Below are 17,743 nucleotides of genomic sequence, written 5' to 3'. Positions count from 1 at the left end.
CCCCTTTTAATATTTCTTATCGATAGTTCTTATCGATTTTGCACAAGCGGCACGCGCTGGTTTGACTTTCACTGTGAATGGTCACAAATTCGCGTTGTCCAACGAAAGTTACTGATAATTTCAACGCTTTTACTTAATATTGTACGCCAGGATTTTAAAAATAAGTATTTAGCAAATGCAAGAAACATAGGGTAAAAAGTGAGTAAGCTCTCAAATCACAAGCGCCACCTAAACTAACCAGGAAATTATATTTGCAACTGTGTGCGTCTATCTGTGAAAAAAAAAAATTTTTTTGCAGACGCAGAAGAAAAAAGACCATAAGGCAGGTTCAACGGAGCGCCAGCTAGCCTACTCTAGTTTTATAGACATGGACGTGTCCCAGCCCCCACCACAATTGCTGACGGCACCGTCGGCGCTGGCGACCAATTACACGTCGCAGCCACCGCCGTCGGGGGGCGGGCAGCACTATAGGCACCACTACAACCACCAGCACCACGGCTCAGGAAAGCATGGCTACAATCAGTTCAAACCCTTTATGCCGGGAGGATTTCAGCGGCCCTTTGGAATGTCCCAGGACGACTTTGATGGCAAGCGGCTAAGAAAAAGTGTGATGCGAAAGACTGTCGACTACAACGCTTCCATTATTAAGGCCTTAGAGGTGACTTTTTGCTCTCAATTATGCTATAAATTTGGTTTGTGTTATTTGATATATTTGTTTCTTCGAAATTCAATGAGATTTTCCAGTTGTATATGGGATTAAATAGTTTAATGTATAATGTTTTGAATCTTACAGAATCGACTGTGGCAGCGGGATCACAGAGACCGATTGGCTTTGCAGCCCGATAGCATCTACGTGCCTCAAATGTTGCCTCCCTCAAGCTATCTGGACAACCCTTCCAATGCTGTAACTACGAGATTTGTAAAGACTGCAACAAATAAAATGCGATGCCCCATTTTCACCCTGGCCTGGACGCCTGAAGGTCGGAGATTGGTCACAGGGGCTAGTTCCGGGGAGTTTACGCTTTGGAATGGTCTGACCTTTAATTTTGAGACTATTCTACAGGTTAGTTTCACTGAATAAAGTATATTAAATGAGTCACTTTCTCAAGCCAATATTCATAGGCCCACGATATCTCTGTACGAACGATGGTCTGGTCGCACAATGACAGCTGGATGGTGACCGGTGATCACGGCGGCTACGTCAAGTACTGGCAGTCCAACATGAACAACGTGAAGATGTACCAGGCCCACAAGGAGGCGATTAGGGGAATAAGGTATAGCCATTTGATTGCAATTGTCAATTGTATTTACCATTTTGTAGCCGACGACGAAAGTCAAACAAGTCACAGCCAAAGACAAAAACAAGAGGAAAGCCAGAACCCCAACCGAATCGAGAGACTAGTTCGCATTGCTTCCGTAGGTCTATTAGTTTGGGGTGTAATTGGTTTTCTAGCTAGTTTAGTGGATCGGTTCATTTCAGGGCTGTTGCAATTACAATCAATAAAGCCGTCAATTCAGCAACAAGCCACCAACAGATTAGTTTTCAGTTACTTCCTGGGCCTTCGCTTGGCATTTTAGGTCTTCAGATCTCTTTTTAGTACAAAAAGTCCCTCATATGTTGTAAGACTTACTTTCTTCTGTGATATATCATTAAAAATAAGAAGTAATAAAAAAAAGACAAACCGAAATGATACAAATGCATAACTGATCAAAATCGAACAATAAATACCACTGACTAAGATAAAAATAAAAAACTGCACCATTTTATTTACGCGGCCACAACATAAACAATAAAATAAAACGCAATGCATCGCACTGTTCGAAAATTCGGGGGTTCGAGTGTTTTCTTTCTCAGTCCTGGCGATCTATTTCGGCGAATGGGTAATCTAGCGGTCGTATCTATTAGATACTATTCCTTCAAAAATTAAAACCACTACACTGAGCCACAGAGAAAATAAAGTAAATTGTTTCAAAGGATGCAATTGAATCCCTATTCTAATTATACATATTTTATTTAATTCGCTTTTCATTTCTTTTATTTTCAAAATGGCATATTGCACTTTTTAATTGTCACAATAAAATAATATTAGAAACAATTTGGTTCAACCTGTGCAGACCTATGTGATGCTCGATAGATTATTTTATATTTTTATTCACATACTAACAATTCATATCCACATTCATAATCACCACTCAATCCGTGTTTCGTTACGTTCTAACCATTATCCAATGCAATCCAAAAAACGCAGTTTCAGCCCCACGGACAGCAAGTTTGTCAGCGGCAGCGATGACGGAACCCTGAGGATTTGGGACTTTATGCGCTGTCAAGAAGAGCGAGTCCTTCGAGGTAAGTTTTCATAGATAACTCGGAAAATAATTTAATTTATGTTAATAATAATATTGATTTGATTAGGCCATGGAGCTGACGTGAAGTGTGTGCACTGGCATCCCCACAAGGGAATGATCGTGAGCGGAAGCAAAGATAACCAACAGCCCATTAAGATTTGGGATCCAAAGAGTGGCATCGCCTTGGCTACGTTGTACGTACTGAAAACTTATTTAGAACCATTTTATACTTATATTGCTAACCTTAAAATCTTCAGGCATGCCCACAAATCCACCGTCATGGACTTAAAGTGGAACGACAACGGGAACTGGCTAGTTACTGCTTCCAGGGATCATCTGCTCAAGCTGTTCGATATTCGCAATTTGCGGGAGGAGGTGCAAGTCTTCCGTGGCCATAAAAAAGAAGCCAGCTCTGTGTCCTGGCATCCTATACACGAGGGACTGTTCTGCTCTGGCGGCTCCGATGGTTCCATACTTTTTTGGAATGTTGGGTGAGTTCTTAAACTGCCTAAATCTAAAATATTCCTCACATCATGTCTTTCTTCATTTTAGGACGGATAAGGAGATTGGTTGTGTCGAAACGGCGCATGATAGCATAGTATGGACTTTAGCTTGGCATCCGTTGGGCCATATTCTGTGCTCGGGCTCTAATGATCATACGATCAAGTTCTGGACCCGAAACCGTCCAGGAGATTTGATGAGAGATAAATACAATTTGAACACTTTGCCGGCCAGCTTGGCAGCTTTGGACGAATGCGAATATGGTACGCTTTATCATCCATTAACCCAATATCCATATTTATAGTGTTTTTTTTTTTTTGTTTTAGATGACGCTGTCATCCCTGGAATGGGTCCTGAGGACCGTGTGGAATTCACAGAGAGTCTAACCGCAGACAAAGGCTTTATTCCCGGTCTTGATCTTGATCCAAGCAGATCTGCCGCTGATCGGGACCGGGAGAAGAAGGTTCCATACAGTAAGCCCATTCCGCGAAATTTTCAAGTGCAATGGGCGGGTCCACGGCGAGCGGATGATCCCAGCGTGCTCAGTATTCACGACGAGTTGGCTGCCCGAGAAGCCAAAGACTCCACGAGCGGCCTGAACCAGCAACAGATTAGCGAAAACACACTCGAAGGCATCGTAGCCAGTGGCATGTTGAACGGCCTTGACCCCCAGACAATAGTTGGAGTTTTTGTGTACAATCGGTTTATTAGAGTACATCCCGACTCCCGGCTCATGGCCGCCATTCGCCAAGGGCCCGACTTTCTTAACAAGTATCTAGATGCCGGCAAGCTTGAAGAACTAAACGATGTGATACCTTTGAAAGATCGCTCAAGATCCGTCTCGCCCACCGTGGAAGCGCGTGGAGATGTGGTTTCCCCACCCACCAAGAAGTCCCGCTTTGAACCCCGGCAACACAATGCCCAGTTGGTGTCTGTAAGAGAACTGCTGCTTCTGAAGAAACCCTTTTTGCAATCTCTGGTAACTGTGAAGGCCCAGCAACCAAAAACGGAGTTTGTGGAAGAGGCGCCACCGGAGCAAATGGAAAGGGAACGAGAGGGAGAACGGGAGCGACCCCGGGAGAGGGAATGGGATCGTGACAATAGAGAGCATGAGCGAGAGTGGGACCAATCCGGAGGCAGACCCAATCCATGGGCATCCAACGCACCATGGTCTAACAATGGAAACTCCAATCCAAACTCGAATGGCTTCGGGAATAATGGTCCTGATAACTTTAATGATCGCGATCGTGATTTCCAAAGAGGTGGAAACAATGGAGGCCCGGGAGGTCAACGTCGGAGGCGTGGCAACAACAATTCCGGCCCTGTTGGTAACGGTGGTGGAAATGTCGGAGGCGGCGGAAACGGAGCACCGCCTGGTGGTGGCGGAAACGGTGGAAATGGTAGAAATCGCGGTCGCAACAACAACAACAGACGCTACTAATGGCAATCCCACCACGAAAGTACATTCACACATTCTTCAGTTTTAAGCCGCTTCCCGTCGTTGACCCCATCTCTTTTTAGGAGTCTTGCTTTTTAACTTTTTACATTAATATTGTTTTAAAATGACCCAAAAGCAAATAGCAATTGTAAAATAGTAAAGGGAATTATTTTTGGGGGGAACTAGTTTCTCATCCCTGCGGATATTTCAACCCAATGTAATTCAAAAATGCTTTTTTAACTAGAATTATTAAAAAATTTAAAATGGATAAAACCCCAATAAGCATCGCGTATGCGGAATGCAATTCATTTCAACTTTGGGAGTCTTTTTAGATTTATGAATACATTTTAGTTCTCTATTTACAATTTTTGTTATGTTTTGAATTAGTTCGGTTTTCCGTTCGTTAAAAAATTCGATGGCCAAAAATCATGTCATTTAAATAGTTATTTGCCATCAAAACCTAAATATGGAACTCCTTTTCTCTACAATATATATGATAAGATAAAACTTCTGCAGAATAACTTAAAACTTTTATTTGTGGAACTACTAACAGCTAAACTAAAAAATATGTTTCAGGCAGCCAGTGAGTTGCGACGGCTACTGCGCTTGCTGCCATCATGTCGATCATTTTTATCTTCGTGGTCGTCTGGCAGGTCCATGTGGTTGCTGTGGCTGTTGTGCCGTGGCTGGCGGAAATTCTGCTTGATTTCCCGCTCTTCCTCCCGCATCCGGTCCTTGGTGTGTTTCTCGATGGTGCGCTGTATATGCTCAGCAGAGGCAACCAATTCATTCGCCTCCAATTTAACGCTTTTCGGTGTGGGGCTTCGGGAACGGCTGCGACTGCGAGTGCGACTCCGGTGGCGGCTGCGGTGTTCGCGGCGGGAATGTGAGTGGGATCGAGATCTGGAGTAGCTGCTCGAGCGGGAGCGCCGAGTAGAGGCCAACTTGCGGTTCTTGCGTTGTGGTGTCTTGCTGCGGCTGCGTGAATGGGACCGACTGTGACTGCGCCTAAAAAACAGGTAAAATAGAAATTTATGAGTTCTCAGAACAGAATTATTTTTTCTGAAAAACTATATTTTAAAAGGAATATTTCCAACTATAATTTAAGTCATAAAGTTTACGATTTAGGCAGAAAAAATCGCTACCTCGACCTCGATGAATATGAAGACTTTCTGTAGTGAGAGCGACTGCGACTAGGACTTCGCGACTGGGACCGCCTAGAACGACAAACAATTCTATAAAACACATGCAATCCATTCATTTTGAATTTCAAGAATTAATTACCGGCGTCCGCGGGATCTGCTTCGACTCCTGGAATAGGAAGATGTAGACCGCGACCGATTTCTATAACGAAAACATATATATTTAATGTTTAATTTTAAATCTGGTGGGTGAAGCTCATACCTGCCGCGCGATGACTTGTGATAGTAGCCATTATCTCCTTCATCATCGTAGCGATCGTGCTTGGGATTGTAGTACGAGTCGTATCCAGAACGGCTGCCTCTTAGGCCGCTGCCACGACCCCTGCCTCGAAGCCGAGGGCGCGGAGCAAACCCGCGATAATTACTAGAGACGGGAAACGGCGCAGGGGGGCGATAAAGTGCGCCTGGAAAAACTCCTGGCAGACCGTAGCCAAACATTTGCAGTGACTTCATCCACTCACTGGCCGCCTCCGCATTATAGTTCGCTGTTCCAGGCACTGCACCAGCAGCCATGGCAGCCACTGCCTTGAAGGGATTCAACGCAGAGTTGGGATCGTCGGCAAGGGAAGCTCTGGCTGCCGGTCCATTGGATTCCCCATTGGTGGCCTTATGCTTCTTGCTGGCAGCCGCATCATCATCACTGCTGGCGTCGGCAGCCGTACTCTTTTTCGATTTACTCTTGAGCAGGCCCAGCAACGGTGTATTGCTCTTTATGTCCTGTACAATTTTACGTTGATCGCACACAAGCTTTTCAGTGGCCGCCTTGTACTTTTCCACCAATCGTTCCCGTTGAATGTCCTTGGCGTCGTCATGCTTGGCTCGATTTTTCTTGTCCTTTTGCTTAAACTGTAAGAAAAATGTACTTGTAATAATAGTATTAAATATAAATGAGTACACCAACCTGTATGCGCTCAAAAAGCTTTTCCAGTGTTCGAATACTTTCCAGCTTGCGTTGGGCTATCATCAGCTTGCGTTCCTCCAAGCGAATTTTTTGCGAAATTTCCACCTGACCCCGCTCCTGGATCTTTTTCAAATGCTTTTCTTTCCGCTTTTCTTCACGCTCACGCTGTTTTTGTTCTTCCGCTAATTTCAACTCTTCTTGCTTTTGCCTGTAATTTTTTTTGCAATTTTGCGGGTTTTTGTTTTGCTTTTGATATATGTATTTGTTATGCATAATAAATATTTGTTAACTGTTCGTCTAGAAGATACAGAACGGTTGGCTAAAGGCTCGCCTCGCCCAACGGCCGCCAGGTGAGAAGCAAAGTATAAATTATAAGGGCCAAGAAATGAAACCAGTAATGGAATACAATTTTGACAGATTGTTAAAATATCTTTTGTAAAGTATAATCGGATCGGAACAATTACTGTTTTCATTCCCCAACCAAAGAACTCGAATCAAACCTTTCACGCTCCAGCTGGTCAGCCTGTTGCTTTTTAAGTTTCTCCCGTTCCTCGTCCTCCGCCTGGGCCTTGGCAACGCACTTCTTTCGCATGCGGTCCCTGCGCTGGATTTGCGAGTCGCTCAGATGCTTCTGCTTGTCAAAGTTGACGCATATGTTTATGGCTTGTGTTTTATCCACAAACTTGCGGACTAGCTTAGTGCCTCTGAACTCGTCCATCGCCCGGACGAAGCTAGAGTATTCTTCGAATTGAACAAACCTTGACAACAAATAACTTGAAATACAAAGTATTCAAAACAGAGTGTTGACAACTTACGCCTCGAAGAGCACATCCTGTTCGAAACTAAACGTACGCATTCCGCTGATTTCTGCTTGCATGCTTTTGCGGTATGGATCGCAGATGGGAATGTCCACGGCTCGGACGCGTCCAAACTTTTCAAAAATGCGCTTGAATATGCTCTCGCTGGGCTTGACGTTCTCCTCATGCTCAGAGTGCCGAGGGCAGAACCAGCGCATAGGTAGATGACTGATGTGGATCGTGTCCGGCCGCTCGCCAGCTTTCATTTCGTCCATGTTCCTGGCATCGCGGAAATATGAATCCCAGTCGTGGCGCGTGGGAAACTCGTCTTTGGATTCGGTGCAACGAATCCGAAAGGATTCGCTGAAACCGGAGAGACGAAGTGAAATGCCATCCAGGCGTTGGATGGCCAGCCTAAGCCGCTTGCGCTCATCCAATTCGGCTTCAAAGCGAATTGTGTTTACAGTGCTCTTTGAAACCTAGAGAATAATAATCATAGATAATTCATTGTTTCCCGAAATCAAAGGCATAAACTCACTTTGAGCAACAGAAACTTGTCAGGTTTGAGCTCGGTGCTCAGTTTGTCCATTATCTCTAAGTTGGATACGGATTTGCCGGATTTAATAGGCGGCAGCGAGACGGAGATTTGCATTTTTGCCACAGGCTTGAGATACAAGCTGTGCGGCAGGTACAGTGGCGTGCAGTCCGTGACATTTTCTATGGTCTGTATGTTTATCATTTGGGAAAGGTTTGGTTTGGTCGGTTTTCAAATCAATTTCAGTTGCAACAAAATACAATATAATGAGGGCAAAATACAGAAAGTGATATATGTGTTTCTTTTATGTATAAGGCAGCAGCTAAAGGCTAAAATATGATCTCAAAGAACTCCTAAGAAAATGCGAAAGAATAATGGTACCGCCCGTGTCCCTGTCATTGAATGTGTTTGTATGGGTGTGTGCGAAAACAACTGAGGAATTCGTCCGGTTGACGTTAGTCCAAGTGTGATTTGAATTGTGACCTATTCAATCCCCTGATCCCTACAAATGCTACTTAAGTATAATAAATGTTTTGACTTTTGGTGTGCCGCGTAAATTACTAAAAAGAAAAACTTTTTCGGAATATAATTTTTCACTTTTCGCTAAAGATGGACTACTATCGATAGAAATTTTTTTGAAAAATCGACTAGAGATGGTAAAAACCTTCTTAGAGGCATGAAAACAAACAGCCAAATCTAAATAATTGTTAGTAAATAACAAACATATGTTAGTTGGAGCAAATACTAATAGAATAATTGTTATTAGAAAAAATTTTACTTGTACACACACACCCTAGATTTTATTATAATTAGGAAACTGATAGCAATTTAAGTCACAGGTTGTGAATATTCTTAAGCCTACCACCGCTACCGCTATCGATATCGACTTGAAAAACTGTTGTCATTCTCACATCGCGAGGCATAAGCAAAGACAAAAAGTGAGAACGAAGTGCGTTATTTCATTTTTATACAATTTAATTAAATTAGAAACCTAAGGAAAGCAACAATATGCGCGAGTGAAATTATACTTTATCAAAAACCCCTACGGCGCTAACGCCAGCTTCGTGTAAATGGCTAAAAAGTGACGCGAAATAAAAACTGCCAACAACAACAAGCAGCAGCAGCAACAACAACGCAATTGTGATAGACAAAGAAAAATAGATTAAGAAGGGAAGCAAACAGCGAAAGAGCGAAAATAAGAGGAATTAAAGAATCGCAAACAGGCCGAATAATATGGGAAATATATATTTGCTCGAACAACAGGAACTCGAGTAAATGGTTTTACACACTTGCACATTTGATACGCAACGAAAATAGCTTTTAAAGTAATAAGTAATAAGTAATAAGCAGGCGGAAGAAGAAGCAGCACGATCCAAATAAAAGAGAAAAAATAAATAAGAAAATCGTGGAAGGCAAAAAGGAAAATAAAACAAGAGTGGCGCGTTGAAAGAAAAGGAACATAGGGGTAAAAATAAAGAGCCAGAGGAGGGGGCGCTGTTTTTGTTGTTGTTGAAGCTGGCAAATAAAAACATACAGCACACACAAACACAATCACAGTTAGATACAGCCCCACAGCTGATGTAAAATAATTTGCAGCGCCTGTGTTCGTGCCCGTTTACAATTGATTAAAACCAAAACACACGAACACTGAAACAACACTCAAAAGACCCGCACACTGGCGCACCATTGTGAAAATTGATTAAAGATTATAAGGTGAGTGTGAGTGGGGTATGGTTTTAATTAACCGTTAGTTTTACTTTTGTGCACTAATACAGTGGGGACTGACGACGACGACAACGACGACGCCCTTTTTACTGCATAAATTTCTCCCACCTCCCCCCGTTCATTATGCACCCTTCTGCCCTGCCCCTGCTCCTGCCATGCACCACTATATGTAGTTTGCTTATAACAACACCTGCTGCCATTTTCTTTTTTTGAACGTCAGCAACCCTCGCGCATTGTTGTAATATGTGCGTCCGTTTGAGCCAAATTGCAATTAATTGCCATAATTTACATATTTTACAAGAATATCTGTTTTTGTTTGTCATCCGATGAAGCTCTCCTTCCTCTCAACCGTTACCTGCGCTTACGAGGTGCAAAAAGAAAATAAAAACAAACGCACAGCTGAGTGCGAGGGAGAAGAGAATAGGAAAGAAAGCGGAGAATGAGTTGCAACTCGGCTTGGATTATCGAATATCGATATTGCAGCTGCAGAATCAGCTGATCGTGCGTTTTTGTTTTCTTGCTGCTTGATTTTGCAGTTGTTTTTTGAAGTGACTCCGCTTAATTTGTTTATCGTTCTTTTATTTTGTTTTCTCTCTACTTACTTCTCGCTCTCAACATATTTACTTGCCAGTTTAACTTGTAAACAAAGGCATTTGGAGGTTCTTGTGAGTCACCGTGTATCCAAATACGTATAACCCCCTTTTCCATCAAATAAATAGAGGTAATAAGGCTCTTAGCCGCACAAAATAGCATTTCACTGCAGTTAGACTGCCCCCCTTACCGGCTGTCCGTAGCACTCTCTCTCCCTGTGTGAAAGTGTTTTTCTGCCCCCCACATTGAAGAAGAACACAACAAGAGCTGATAAACTCTGACAGTAGCTGGGCAGAACAGCCGATATTCTGTAATCTGTTACCATTTGGGTTCAGGGCTGATCCATGTCCTCCTCAGAGTACATTACCATCTCTTCCCACTCCCAGATGCAATGACGTAACCCACTGCTGCCCTTTAACCACAATATTTGCTAAAAGCCTAAGGCTTACAAATAATTACTAGTTGCTGACTTTCTATAGGTCTTACTACAATGTGTCTTAAAAAGATTCCCCTTCCAAAACATCAAGAATATAAACGCATATCATCTAAGCATCAAAATACTGTATGTATTACTACTGAAATATGTACTTGTTTTCGCTCAAACGTGCTGATAAAATCTTATCAGTGCGGGGCTCACCCGCTATCGTGATTATATTCGGGAGGACGAAGAAAGCGAACTCGGATTATTGCACTGCAACAGAGTCATTGATGACTAATCGACATGATTTGTGATTTCTATCTATCCGTGTCGCGGGTTATTTCATCAATTTCCCAAGTAAATAGTAGTTAGCAGGGTATTTTCCCTAGGGCTCCTGGACTCTATTTAATTGTTCCTGGTATTTCGTCAGCCTAACACTACACCTACCTAGAAGCGTTACACGTGTCTGTCAACTATGGAAAATTTTTAGAAACACATATGTACATATGTCTCTGCAGTGTAATGTCCCGGGTCTTGGAAATATTCAAGTTTTATTTTATAAATTGATGAAATTCGTTTAGGTATAAAAAGGACCGAGAAGTCAGGTAAACCGACTGCGTCGGCGTCGTCGCCGCTGCCGACGTAGCAGTCGGTGTTGGCATTGAACATGCGCAGCAGTTCGACTCTCTCCCATTCCTCCTCACTGATCTGATCCCAGCGGATTTGAATCCTACCTGAAGTGTTTAGCGAAAAGCGCAAAATTTTATAATCCACGCCAGATCATAAGAAAATGTGCTTAGAAATTCTACCTGGAAAATAGCCCACTTTTGGCTCCTAACTAGCTGGAATGTGAGCAACTCTAGATCTCACACGTGTGGCGCTCTCCCTCGGACCCGATCTCGCCTCTCAGCACTCTCGCGGCGTCTCTGGGGCGCTCTGGGTTTGCTTAGCTCATTTGTTTTCGATCCGCCCGCTAGTCTAGACGTGTTTAAATACGAATCAAGGTGCGTTGATAACACGTTCTCGGCGTCGCTGTTTACAGATTGCAAAAAATAGAATAGTAATAAAAAATAGTAGAGTGCGCGTGTGCTAAGTTTTAGTTCTGCGGCTGTGGCGCGTCTACTCTTTCCTCCTCCTTCCTGTAATGCGTCTTATCGCTACAAATGCTTTACACAAGCCCTGCTAGACGAAACTGTAAACAAAATTATAAAAATAAAATTAAATAAGCGTCTGTACACATGCTCGCTCCGCTATTTTTTATTGCGACTTGGAAATGGCCCAGTTAGTCATTAACATTTGAACCCCCACCTCCCCTAGTGGGTCTCTCGTGCTCATGCTTGCCCCCCACCCTCAGCATAAACAGTAGCTGCGACAGATTGTCTAACAGCTGTTGAAAAGCGGCACAGATCCCGTCAATGGCCAGAGCCAAAGGCTTAAAAATAGCCATGCGAAGAGCTCGTGAGCTAATCTCAATCGAATCGAATTAAAATTAAATAATTGTGATTGCAAGAGACCGATTAGGAGTAGGTGCGACTGATGACTTGGAATTGTGGTAGCACCCCCTCAATGGCCAGTATGTGAATCTCTGCTAATCCGTTCTCATATCTCTCATCTTTCAGCCTTACATTTAAAACCGAAACACCCGCAAGTACAAGCACACGTACCGATGAGGGAACACAACTGAAACGTCTGAAGCACTGCCAAACCATAAGTGAGAAGACAGAACCAGACGGAGGAGGAGGAGGAGTGGATCAGTAGGAGGAGGCGAGCATCACCAACGGCTCCATGATGCTGTACGTGTTCCATGTGGATGTCGGCCGTATGCTGACCTTCGACATGAACGTGGCCCTGCAGTCGGTGGAGAATCTAAAGGAGACCATACAGAGGCTGCATGGAATCCCCGCCTCCAATATTGTATTGCTGGTGAGTGGCGGCGCGATGTTGACGCACGCCACCCAGGTGTCGTGCTACTCGGCGGGCACGGACAACAATCCCATCTACATGTTCCTCACAGGCGACGAGCGAATAGCTCCGACGATACCCAATTCGGATGCAGACGCGGAGCTGCGCCGACAGGTGGAGGAGAGCCATCGACTGCCGCCGTCTCTGGAGGCAGTACGCCTGCGGGCGCAGCTGGCGCAGCAAATGAGCGAGCTGGCGCGCAAGGAGCTGAAACTGTGCGTGAGTCTGGTCCACGAGCAGCACCTCCAGCAACAGGGCTGGTGCGCCGTGGTGGCCAATATGGAGGATCTGACGAACGAGTTCAAGATGCGCTTCCACAAATTCAGCTTGGCCTTTGAGCGGCATTTGGAAAAGCGGGAGAGCTACCTGAAACTGTTGCAGAATTTCTCCGAAGATCTCAAACAGCTGGCAAAGATTCCCATACTTCCGGCACTGATGTCCCTGGCCGAGGCTGATTTCCATGGCTTCGATGAGCTGCTGGACAATGACGATGTGTTTGCCACGCAACAGCAGCCGCAACAGTCGCTTTCCGAGTCCTCGCAGGCCGATTCCCCAAACAAGAAGCTCAAGATGGGCGATGAGGACACGCCGCCGGAGTCTTCGGATCAGCAAGAACGCGTTTCTCAAACCTCAACCAGCAGCACATCGCTGGCCCGGCGGCACAACCTCAATCTGCTGCAATGGATCAGCTCGAAGGGCAACCACGGCGCCCTGCAGCTTATGTCGGACGAGTGCATCCAGGGGCTGGATACATTCAATGCGAATATTTACGAGGTGCTGAAGGAGGAGGTCAAGCAAATAATCAAGATTGCGAACCAGGGCGACGTCAAGGAGATCAAGGGATTGGGCGACCGGCTGTGCAAACTGGAGGAGTTTAAGGTCCGCATTGAGGATAAGGTTAAGGAGCAGAAGGAGCAGGCTCTCGCTTTGCTCCACAACGATGCGCGGGCCCAGAATGTCCGCGACAACTCCGTCCTGCCCGATCTCTGTCTGTCGCACCGCTCGCAGATACAGGCGATGTTGGAAAACCACATTAAGATCCGCGAGCTCTGTCGCTGCATTGCCAACTCCAAAGAGGAGCTGGGTAGGAATCTCCATACGCGTCTGCGACGGATAGTGTTGGTTGAGAACGGAATGAGCGAGTTCGACAACCGGCTGCTGTTCAACCATCGTTTCTTGAAGAGAGCCGAGCGGCACATCTGCATCATCGAACAGATCCACCGAGCGCCGAGCATATACGTGGACGCTGTGGCAGAAGTGGTCCGCCGGAAGATCTTCTCCGATGAGTTCCGCCAGTGGGCCACTCGGCTCTCCATCGACTTCGACCGGATTCACACCGAGGAGTTAAGAAGGAGGCGTGAATTCAATGAACGATTCGAGGGCCATTTCCTTAACATTTTGTTTCCCGGCATGGGGGACATGCCGCCCGCCTTTGCGAACGAGCATCCTCTCAGCTTCGACACCGGCCTACCGCCGCTGAATCGCTCGGACATGGAGCTGCTCTCCTCGCAGTTGCCCGAAATGGCTGCCCAACTGCAGCTGCCTGACATGCAGACTGTGATAGACTTCTTTGTCCACCGGGAACGGAATCAGGACTCAGCCCAGGTTCCGGAACAGGAACAGGACCAGGACGCCCCGCTGTTGGCACCTCGCTTGGCTGAGTTACAGGCCCAGGCAGCTGCCTCTGATTGTGAAACGGACACGGAAACAGAGTTCGAGAAGCTCAGCAGCACGTCCAGGTGCGTAGCCACCTCCATGTCTGGCAGTTTGGTGGAGCAAGTAGCACGCAGTACGGCCACGGACCAGCTGCTGATGCTCAGTGCTGGCACCTTGACCGAGGAGAACGGGGGCAGTATGCAGAGGATGCGTGGCGCCATGGAGGACATGTCCAAACTGGCAAAGGCTTGTCTAAAGGAGGCTCGGTACAATCTGGGGGTGTTCCGAAGCGATGCGGCCAACTACCAGGACGAACTTCAGTCTGAGCTGCATCATCTGCAGGACAAGTGGAACGTCTTGAGGATGCAGTGCGAGGAGCGTGAGCTGCGAGCCCAGGAGCAGTTGGACGAGCTTCGACTGAAACTGGAATTGGCGGAACAGGAGAAGCAGGCGGCAGTGGCCCAGGCCCGGGAGCAGCTCATTCACGAACACAAAACGGAGCTGGAGTCGCTGCGCTGCCGCTTCAAGCTTATGACTTCCATGGAACGTTCGCCCTCGGACACCAGCCTGGAGAAGATCGAGCGGCCGACGAGCAGCGCTAGTGTGGTCAGCACCAGTGTGGACGTGGACCATCTGCTGGCTCAGCAGCGCCAGGAGCTACTCGCTCAAAGGGATCGCGAAATCATAGAGGCCGTGGAGTCTGAACGATCTTTGTGGCAATCGCGTCTTAACTCTGATTCTGTGATGGCCAATGTGGGCATCCTGAAGGAGATGCTGGCGGATAAGGAACGGCAGCTGGACCAGTTACGCGAACAGAATAAGATCCTCACCCAGGACACGTTCCAGCTGAAGACGCGTCTGGAGATGATCACCAACGAGGACGGCAACAGTTGGCTCAAGGAGAAGATCGACTATCTCAACAAGGACAAGTGTCGCTTGGAAGAGGAGCTCAGCCAGGAGAAGAGTCGTCGCATTGAAATGGAAACTAGTGTCGCGGCCATGAGGAGGTAAACATGAATTCTTGGATTATTCTATAATTTTTTTTCTAATAAATTTGTTATTATTTAGCTCTGCCTACGATCTAAACTTGGGCGCCACCATGACCCGCTCCCGCTCCAGCGGTATCTCTAACCACCGGGTCATTGCCTTGGAGGGATGTGCTCGCGGCGACCTGGTGTTCGTAGTGTGGAGCATGCGGCACGGGCAGTTCATGGTGGTGCAGGACTCGCTTACCCTGTACTTCGTGCACGCCGAGAGTTTGGCGGCCCTTCAGTTGACTCCTCCGCTGACTTCCCTTCCGGCGATAGCTGGAGCCGGCGACTCCTCGCTACCCGTGGCAGAGATCAATCAAATCCCGTTGCCCTACTACGCTATTGGCCGGGTCATCGACAAGGAGTACTGCCAGGCGCGAAAGGTAAGAGTTTTTTGTTAATATGATGGAGCTATTCTTTAATTGTTTATCCTTGTGTTATAGGACGACAATCGCTATCGGGTCAGCAGGGGCTCGAAGTTCTATCGCATCAAACTGGCGCCATTGCCCTCTCGAAACACAACGCGGCGGGAGCGCTTAGAGTGTAAGTTTGTTCGAAAGTCTTTTATACTTCTCGTGTTTGATGAGAAAAGTGCAAACTGCTAGCGCCGTCATTGTGCAGAAAAGTAATTTTCATTCTCCCTTTTTCAGCCAGCTCATCCGCCGCCGCAGCCATTGCGTCGCCCAGAGATATTGTCGATGCGCCCAGCACCAGCAGCAGTGTCTACCAGAGCTTTAAGCAGCGCACGGTGAGCATTACCAGCGTGAACGAGGAGGATGACGAGTCGGCTTCGCTGCTCAGCGAACGTTGTCGGTACATCAGCGTCAGCGAGGAGGATGAGTTGCGTGCTGCTGGCGGTACAGCAACAGCAGCAGCAGAAAGTGCAACAGCGACAGCCGTTGCAAGCGAAACAGAATCAAGCAGAACCACAGCGGCCGCCTCGGCTCCAGCAGCGACACCCTCACCTGCAGTGATGGCAGCAACTCAAGCACAGTCTGTGATAACAGAGCAGCCAACGGCATCGAGCAAACTTAAATTGGATCTACTGTTGGCCTCTGCTGATATAATAACACAACCTATAACACAACAACAAACATTGGAACAGGAACCACGCGATGAGGTGAAGAGTTTAGAGCCTGTGGCTGAATCAAATCCCCAATCAAACCCCAATCAAACAACTCCAACCGAGGAACCGCAACCGGAACCGATCACCATCTACGTGCCCCAGAATCCCCTAGAAGTACCAGCAATAACTAGTAGTGCTAGCATCCTAGCCAGCTTAGATACGGAGCCAATTATTAGCACAGCCGAGATGCTACCAATGTCGATTGGTACAACCGCCATAAGCGAGGACTCTGACGAGTACAGATCGTTGGAGGGCAAGGATGACGGCGATGCCGATAATGATGATTTTCCCATTTCTGAATAGGACTAACATATAACCACTTACTATATATGCATATATATGAAGTGTGTATCTAGGCTAAAACTTTAACTCTATGTAGGAACCACAGCTACCGGCCTCCGAGTCCCTAAACTAAAAATAAGCCACAGGACCCCCCACACAAAAACAACACTTACTAACTAACAAGAAGAGAACATCAACAGAAATGTGAAAATTTATATACTTAAATAATTTAAAGTTTACCAAGTGCAGAATATATATATTCAAAATGAAACTGAGAATGTTCTAATGTAGTCTATGTCTACATATTCATATAATCTTATCAAATTTGAGAACGGGCTGTATACCCATTGAAACCCAGAAACTAGGACACTTAAAATCATAAACACACAGACACAACAATACACGCTACATTTTTTTAAAAACATTTTTATTTAAAATAAAAATAATGTACTTTAACAAATTTACCTTATAGATAAAACATTTAACATTTAACATTGGTAGTTTTCGGTTTAAAGTTATCATTTGCTTCATTTAGTGCCAAGAAATTAGTTACCAAGTCACATTTATTTCGTAGCGAGTAAAATTGAAATGAGGAAAGTAAAAATTATATTTTTTATAGGAATTTTTAAAAGACTAGAACACAAAGAGTTTGCACCCACACATACACAAACACACAACCACCCACCCACCCACTTAGAAACAAAAACACACTCTATAAGGGCTCAGCCTGCAAGGAACACAGTTTTATGCTCAGCTTAAAAAACCACTCTCTTCCCCAAGCCCAGCCACCACCCGCCCATGATCCAACCCAATCTTTCTTGTCTCTCCGCCTCTCTATATCTAAGATATTTTGATTTTTCGACTTTTGTGTAAATAAATAAGTACGGAAATCGACGAATAGTTATTTATGCCTTTAATAATAACAAGGAAACACATGAAAATTACAAAAAACAAAATAGATATAAAAACATTTAATGATTTATGCGTTACCGAGCGATACTTTTTGAACGCTGTGTAAATAGAATAAAAAATATATTATTTAAATATACTTTAAACAATTTAAATGAGGAAACGTGTAAACGACGAAGGTGTAACAAAAGCGGATCGCTAAATTGTCAAGCTTACAACAAAAAAAAGTGTAAAATCAAAAATCAAATAAAAATGGTAAACATTTCAAAACTAACCAAGGAGATTTCATTTCCCCAACAACCCAACTTTTTAAGTAAAATTAA

The 17,743-nt window shown here is 45.3% G+C and overlaps 3 protein-coding genes across 9 annotated transcripts; 2 read left to right on the top strand and 1 right to left on the bottom strand.

Annotated features, from left to right (window-relative positions):
• Positions 1–18: 18 nt before the first annotated feature.
• LOC6499136 (pre-mRNA 3' end processing protein WDR33) lies at positions 19–4,564 on the top strand. Its single transcript, XM_001955194.4, has 9 exons — positions 19–198; positions 299–658; positions 794–1,063; positions 1,123–1,274; positions 2,250–2,347; positions 2,414–2,540; positions 2,604–2,837; positions 2,899–3,110; positions 3,174–4,564. Exons 2-9 carry the CDS (start codon positions 368–370, stop codon positions 4,286–4,288), a joined length of 2,499 nt encoding a protein of 832 aa, XP_001955230.1. The 5' UTR covers positions 19–198; positions 299–367; the 3' UTR covers positions 4,289–4,564.
• Positions 4,565–4,796: 232 nt separating this feature from the next.
• On the bottom strand, positions 4,797–8,385 carry LOC6501426 (A-kinase anchor protein 17A). 5 transcript variants are annotated; one of them, XM_014911551.3, is made up of 8 exons: positions 7,724–8,382; positions 7,204–7,664; positions 6,889–7,146; positions 6,389–6,596; positions 5,690–6,333; positions 5,570–5,629; positions 5,431–5,520; positions 4,797–5,293 (listed from the first exon to the last, which is right to left on the bottom strand). In XM_014911551.3, exons 1-8 carry the CDS (start codon positions 7,922–7,924, stop codon positions 4,858–4,860), a joined length of 2,358 nt encoding a protein of 785 aa, XP_014767037.1. In that variant the 5' UTR covers positions 7,925–8,382; the 3' UTR covers positions 4,797–4,857. The 5 variants fall into 5 exon arrangements, with proteins under 5 accessions (XP_014767037.1, XP_001955229.1, XP_044570086.1 ...); XM_001955193.4 differs by having other exon boundaries at positions 5,431–5,502; XM_044714151.1 differs by lacking the exons at positions 7,204–7,664; positions 7,724–8,382 and having other exon boundaries at positions 6,389–6,685; positions 6,889–7,031.
• Positions 8,386–8,571: 186 nt separating this feature from the next.
• On the top strand, positions 8,572–17,694 carry LOC6499137 (RB1-inducible coiled-coil protein 1). 3 transcript variants are annotated; one of them, XM_014910434.3, is made up of 5 exons: positions 8,572–9,433; positions 12,074–15,079; positions 15,141–15,486; positions 15,547–15,646; positions 15,754–17,694. In XM_014910434.3, the coding sequence occupies exons 2-5, from the start codon at positions 12,240–12,242 to the stop codon at positions 16,530–16,532; spliced, it is 4,065 nt and encodes a 1,354-aa protein (XP_014765920.1). In that variant the 5' UTR covers positions 8,572–9,433; positions 12,074–12,239; the 3' UTR covers positions 16,533–17,694. The 3 variants fall into 3 exon arrangements, with proteins under 3 accessions (XP_014765920.1, XP_032309931.1, XP_001955228.1); XM_032454040.2 differs by lacking the exon at positions 8,572–9,433 and adding an exon at positions 11,338–11,458; XM_001955192.4 differs by lacking the exon at positions 8,572–9,433 and adding an exon at positions 11,782–12,006.
• The last annotated feature ends 49 nt before the right edge of the window (positions 17,695–17,743 follow it).

This window comes from Drosophila ananassae, chromosome 2L, assembly GCF_017639315.1.
Source record: "Drosophila ananassae strain 14024-0371.13 chromosome 2L, ASM1763931v2, whole genome shotgun sequence".
Lineage (NCBI taxonomy): Eukaryota > Metazoa > Arthropoda > Insecta > Diptera > Drosophilidae > Drosophila > Drosophila ananassae.
The sequence above is the reverse complement of the archived record's forward strand: the minus strand, read 5'-3'. Positions and strand labels throughout refer to the sequence as shown.

Excerpts from the sequence above, each read along its gene's own strand:
- LOC6499136 (XM_001955194.4), top strand. The coding sequence starts at position 368 with ATGGACGTGTCCCAGCCCCCACCACAATTGCTGACGGCACCGTCGGCG. Across the intron at positions 1,275-2,249 it reads GAGGCGATTAGGGGAATAAG|TTTCAGCCCCACGGACAGCA; the intron begins GTATAGCCATTT and ends CAAAAAACGCAG. Across the intron at positions 3,111-3,173 it reads TTTGGACGAATGCGAATATG|ATGACGCTGTCATCCCTGGA; the intron begins GTACGCTTTATC and ends TTTTTGTTTTAG.
- LOC6501426 (XM_014911551.3), bottom strand. The coding sequence starts at position 7,924 with ATGATAAACATACAGACCATAGAAAATGTCACGGACTGCACGCCACTG. Across the intron at positions 7,147-7,203 it reads CAGGATGTGCTCTTCGAGGC|GTTTGTTCAATTCGAAGAAT; the intron begins GTAAGTTGTCAA and ends TTTGTTGTCAAG. Across the intron at positions 6,334-6,388 it reads AGCTTTTTGAGCGCATACAG|TTTAAGCAAAAGGACAAGAA; the intron begins GTTGGTGTACTC and ends TTTTTCTTACAG.
- LOC6499137 (XM_014910434.3), top strand. The coding sequence starts at position 12,240 with ATGATGCTGTACGTGTTCCATGTGGATGTCGGCCGTATGCTGACCTTC. Across the intron at positions 15,487-15,546 it reads AGTACTGCCAGGCGCGAAAG|GACGACAATCGCTATCGGGT; the intron begins GTAAGAGTTTTT and ends CTTGTGTTATAG. Across the intron at positions 15,647-15,753 it reads GCGGCGGGAGCGCTTAGAGT|CCAGCTCATCCGCCGCCGCA; the intron begins GTAAGTTTGTTC and ends TCCCTTTTTCAG.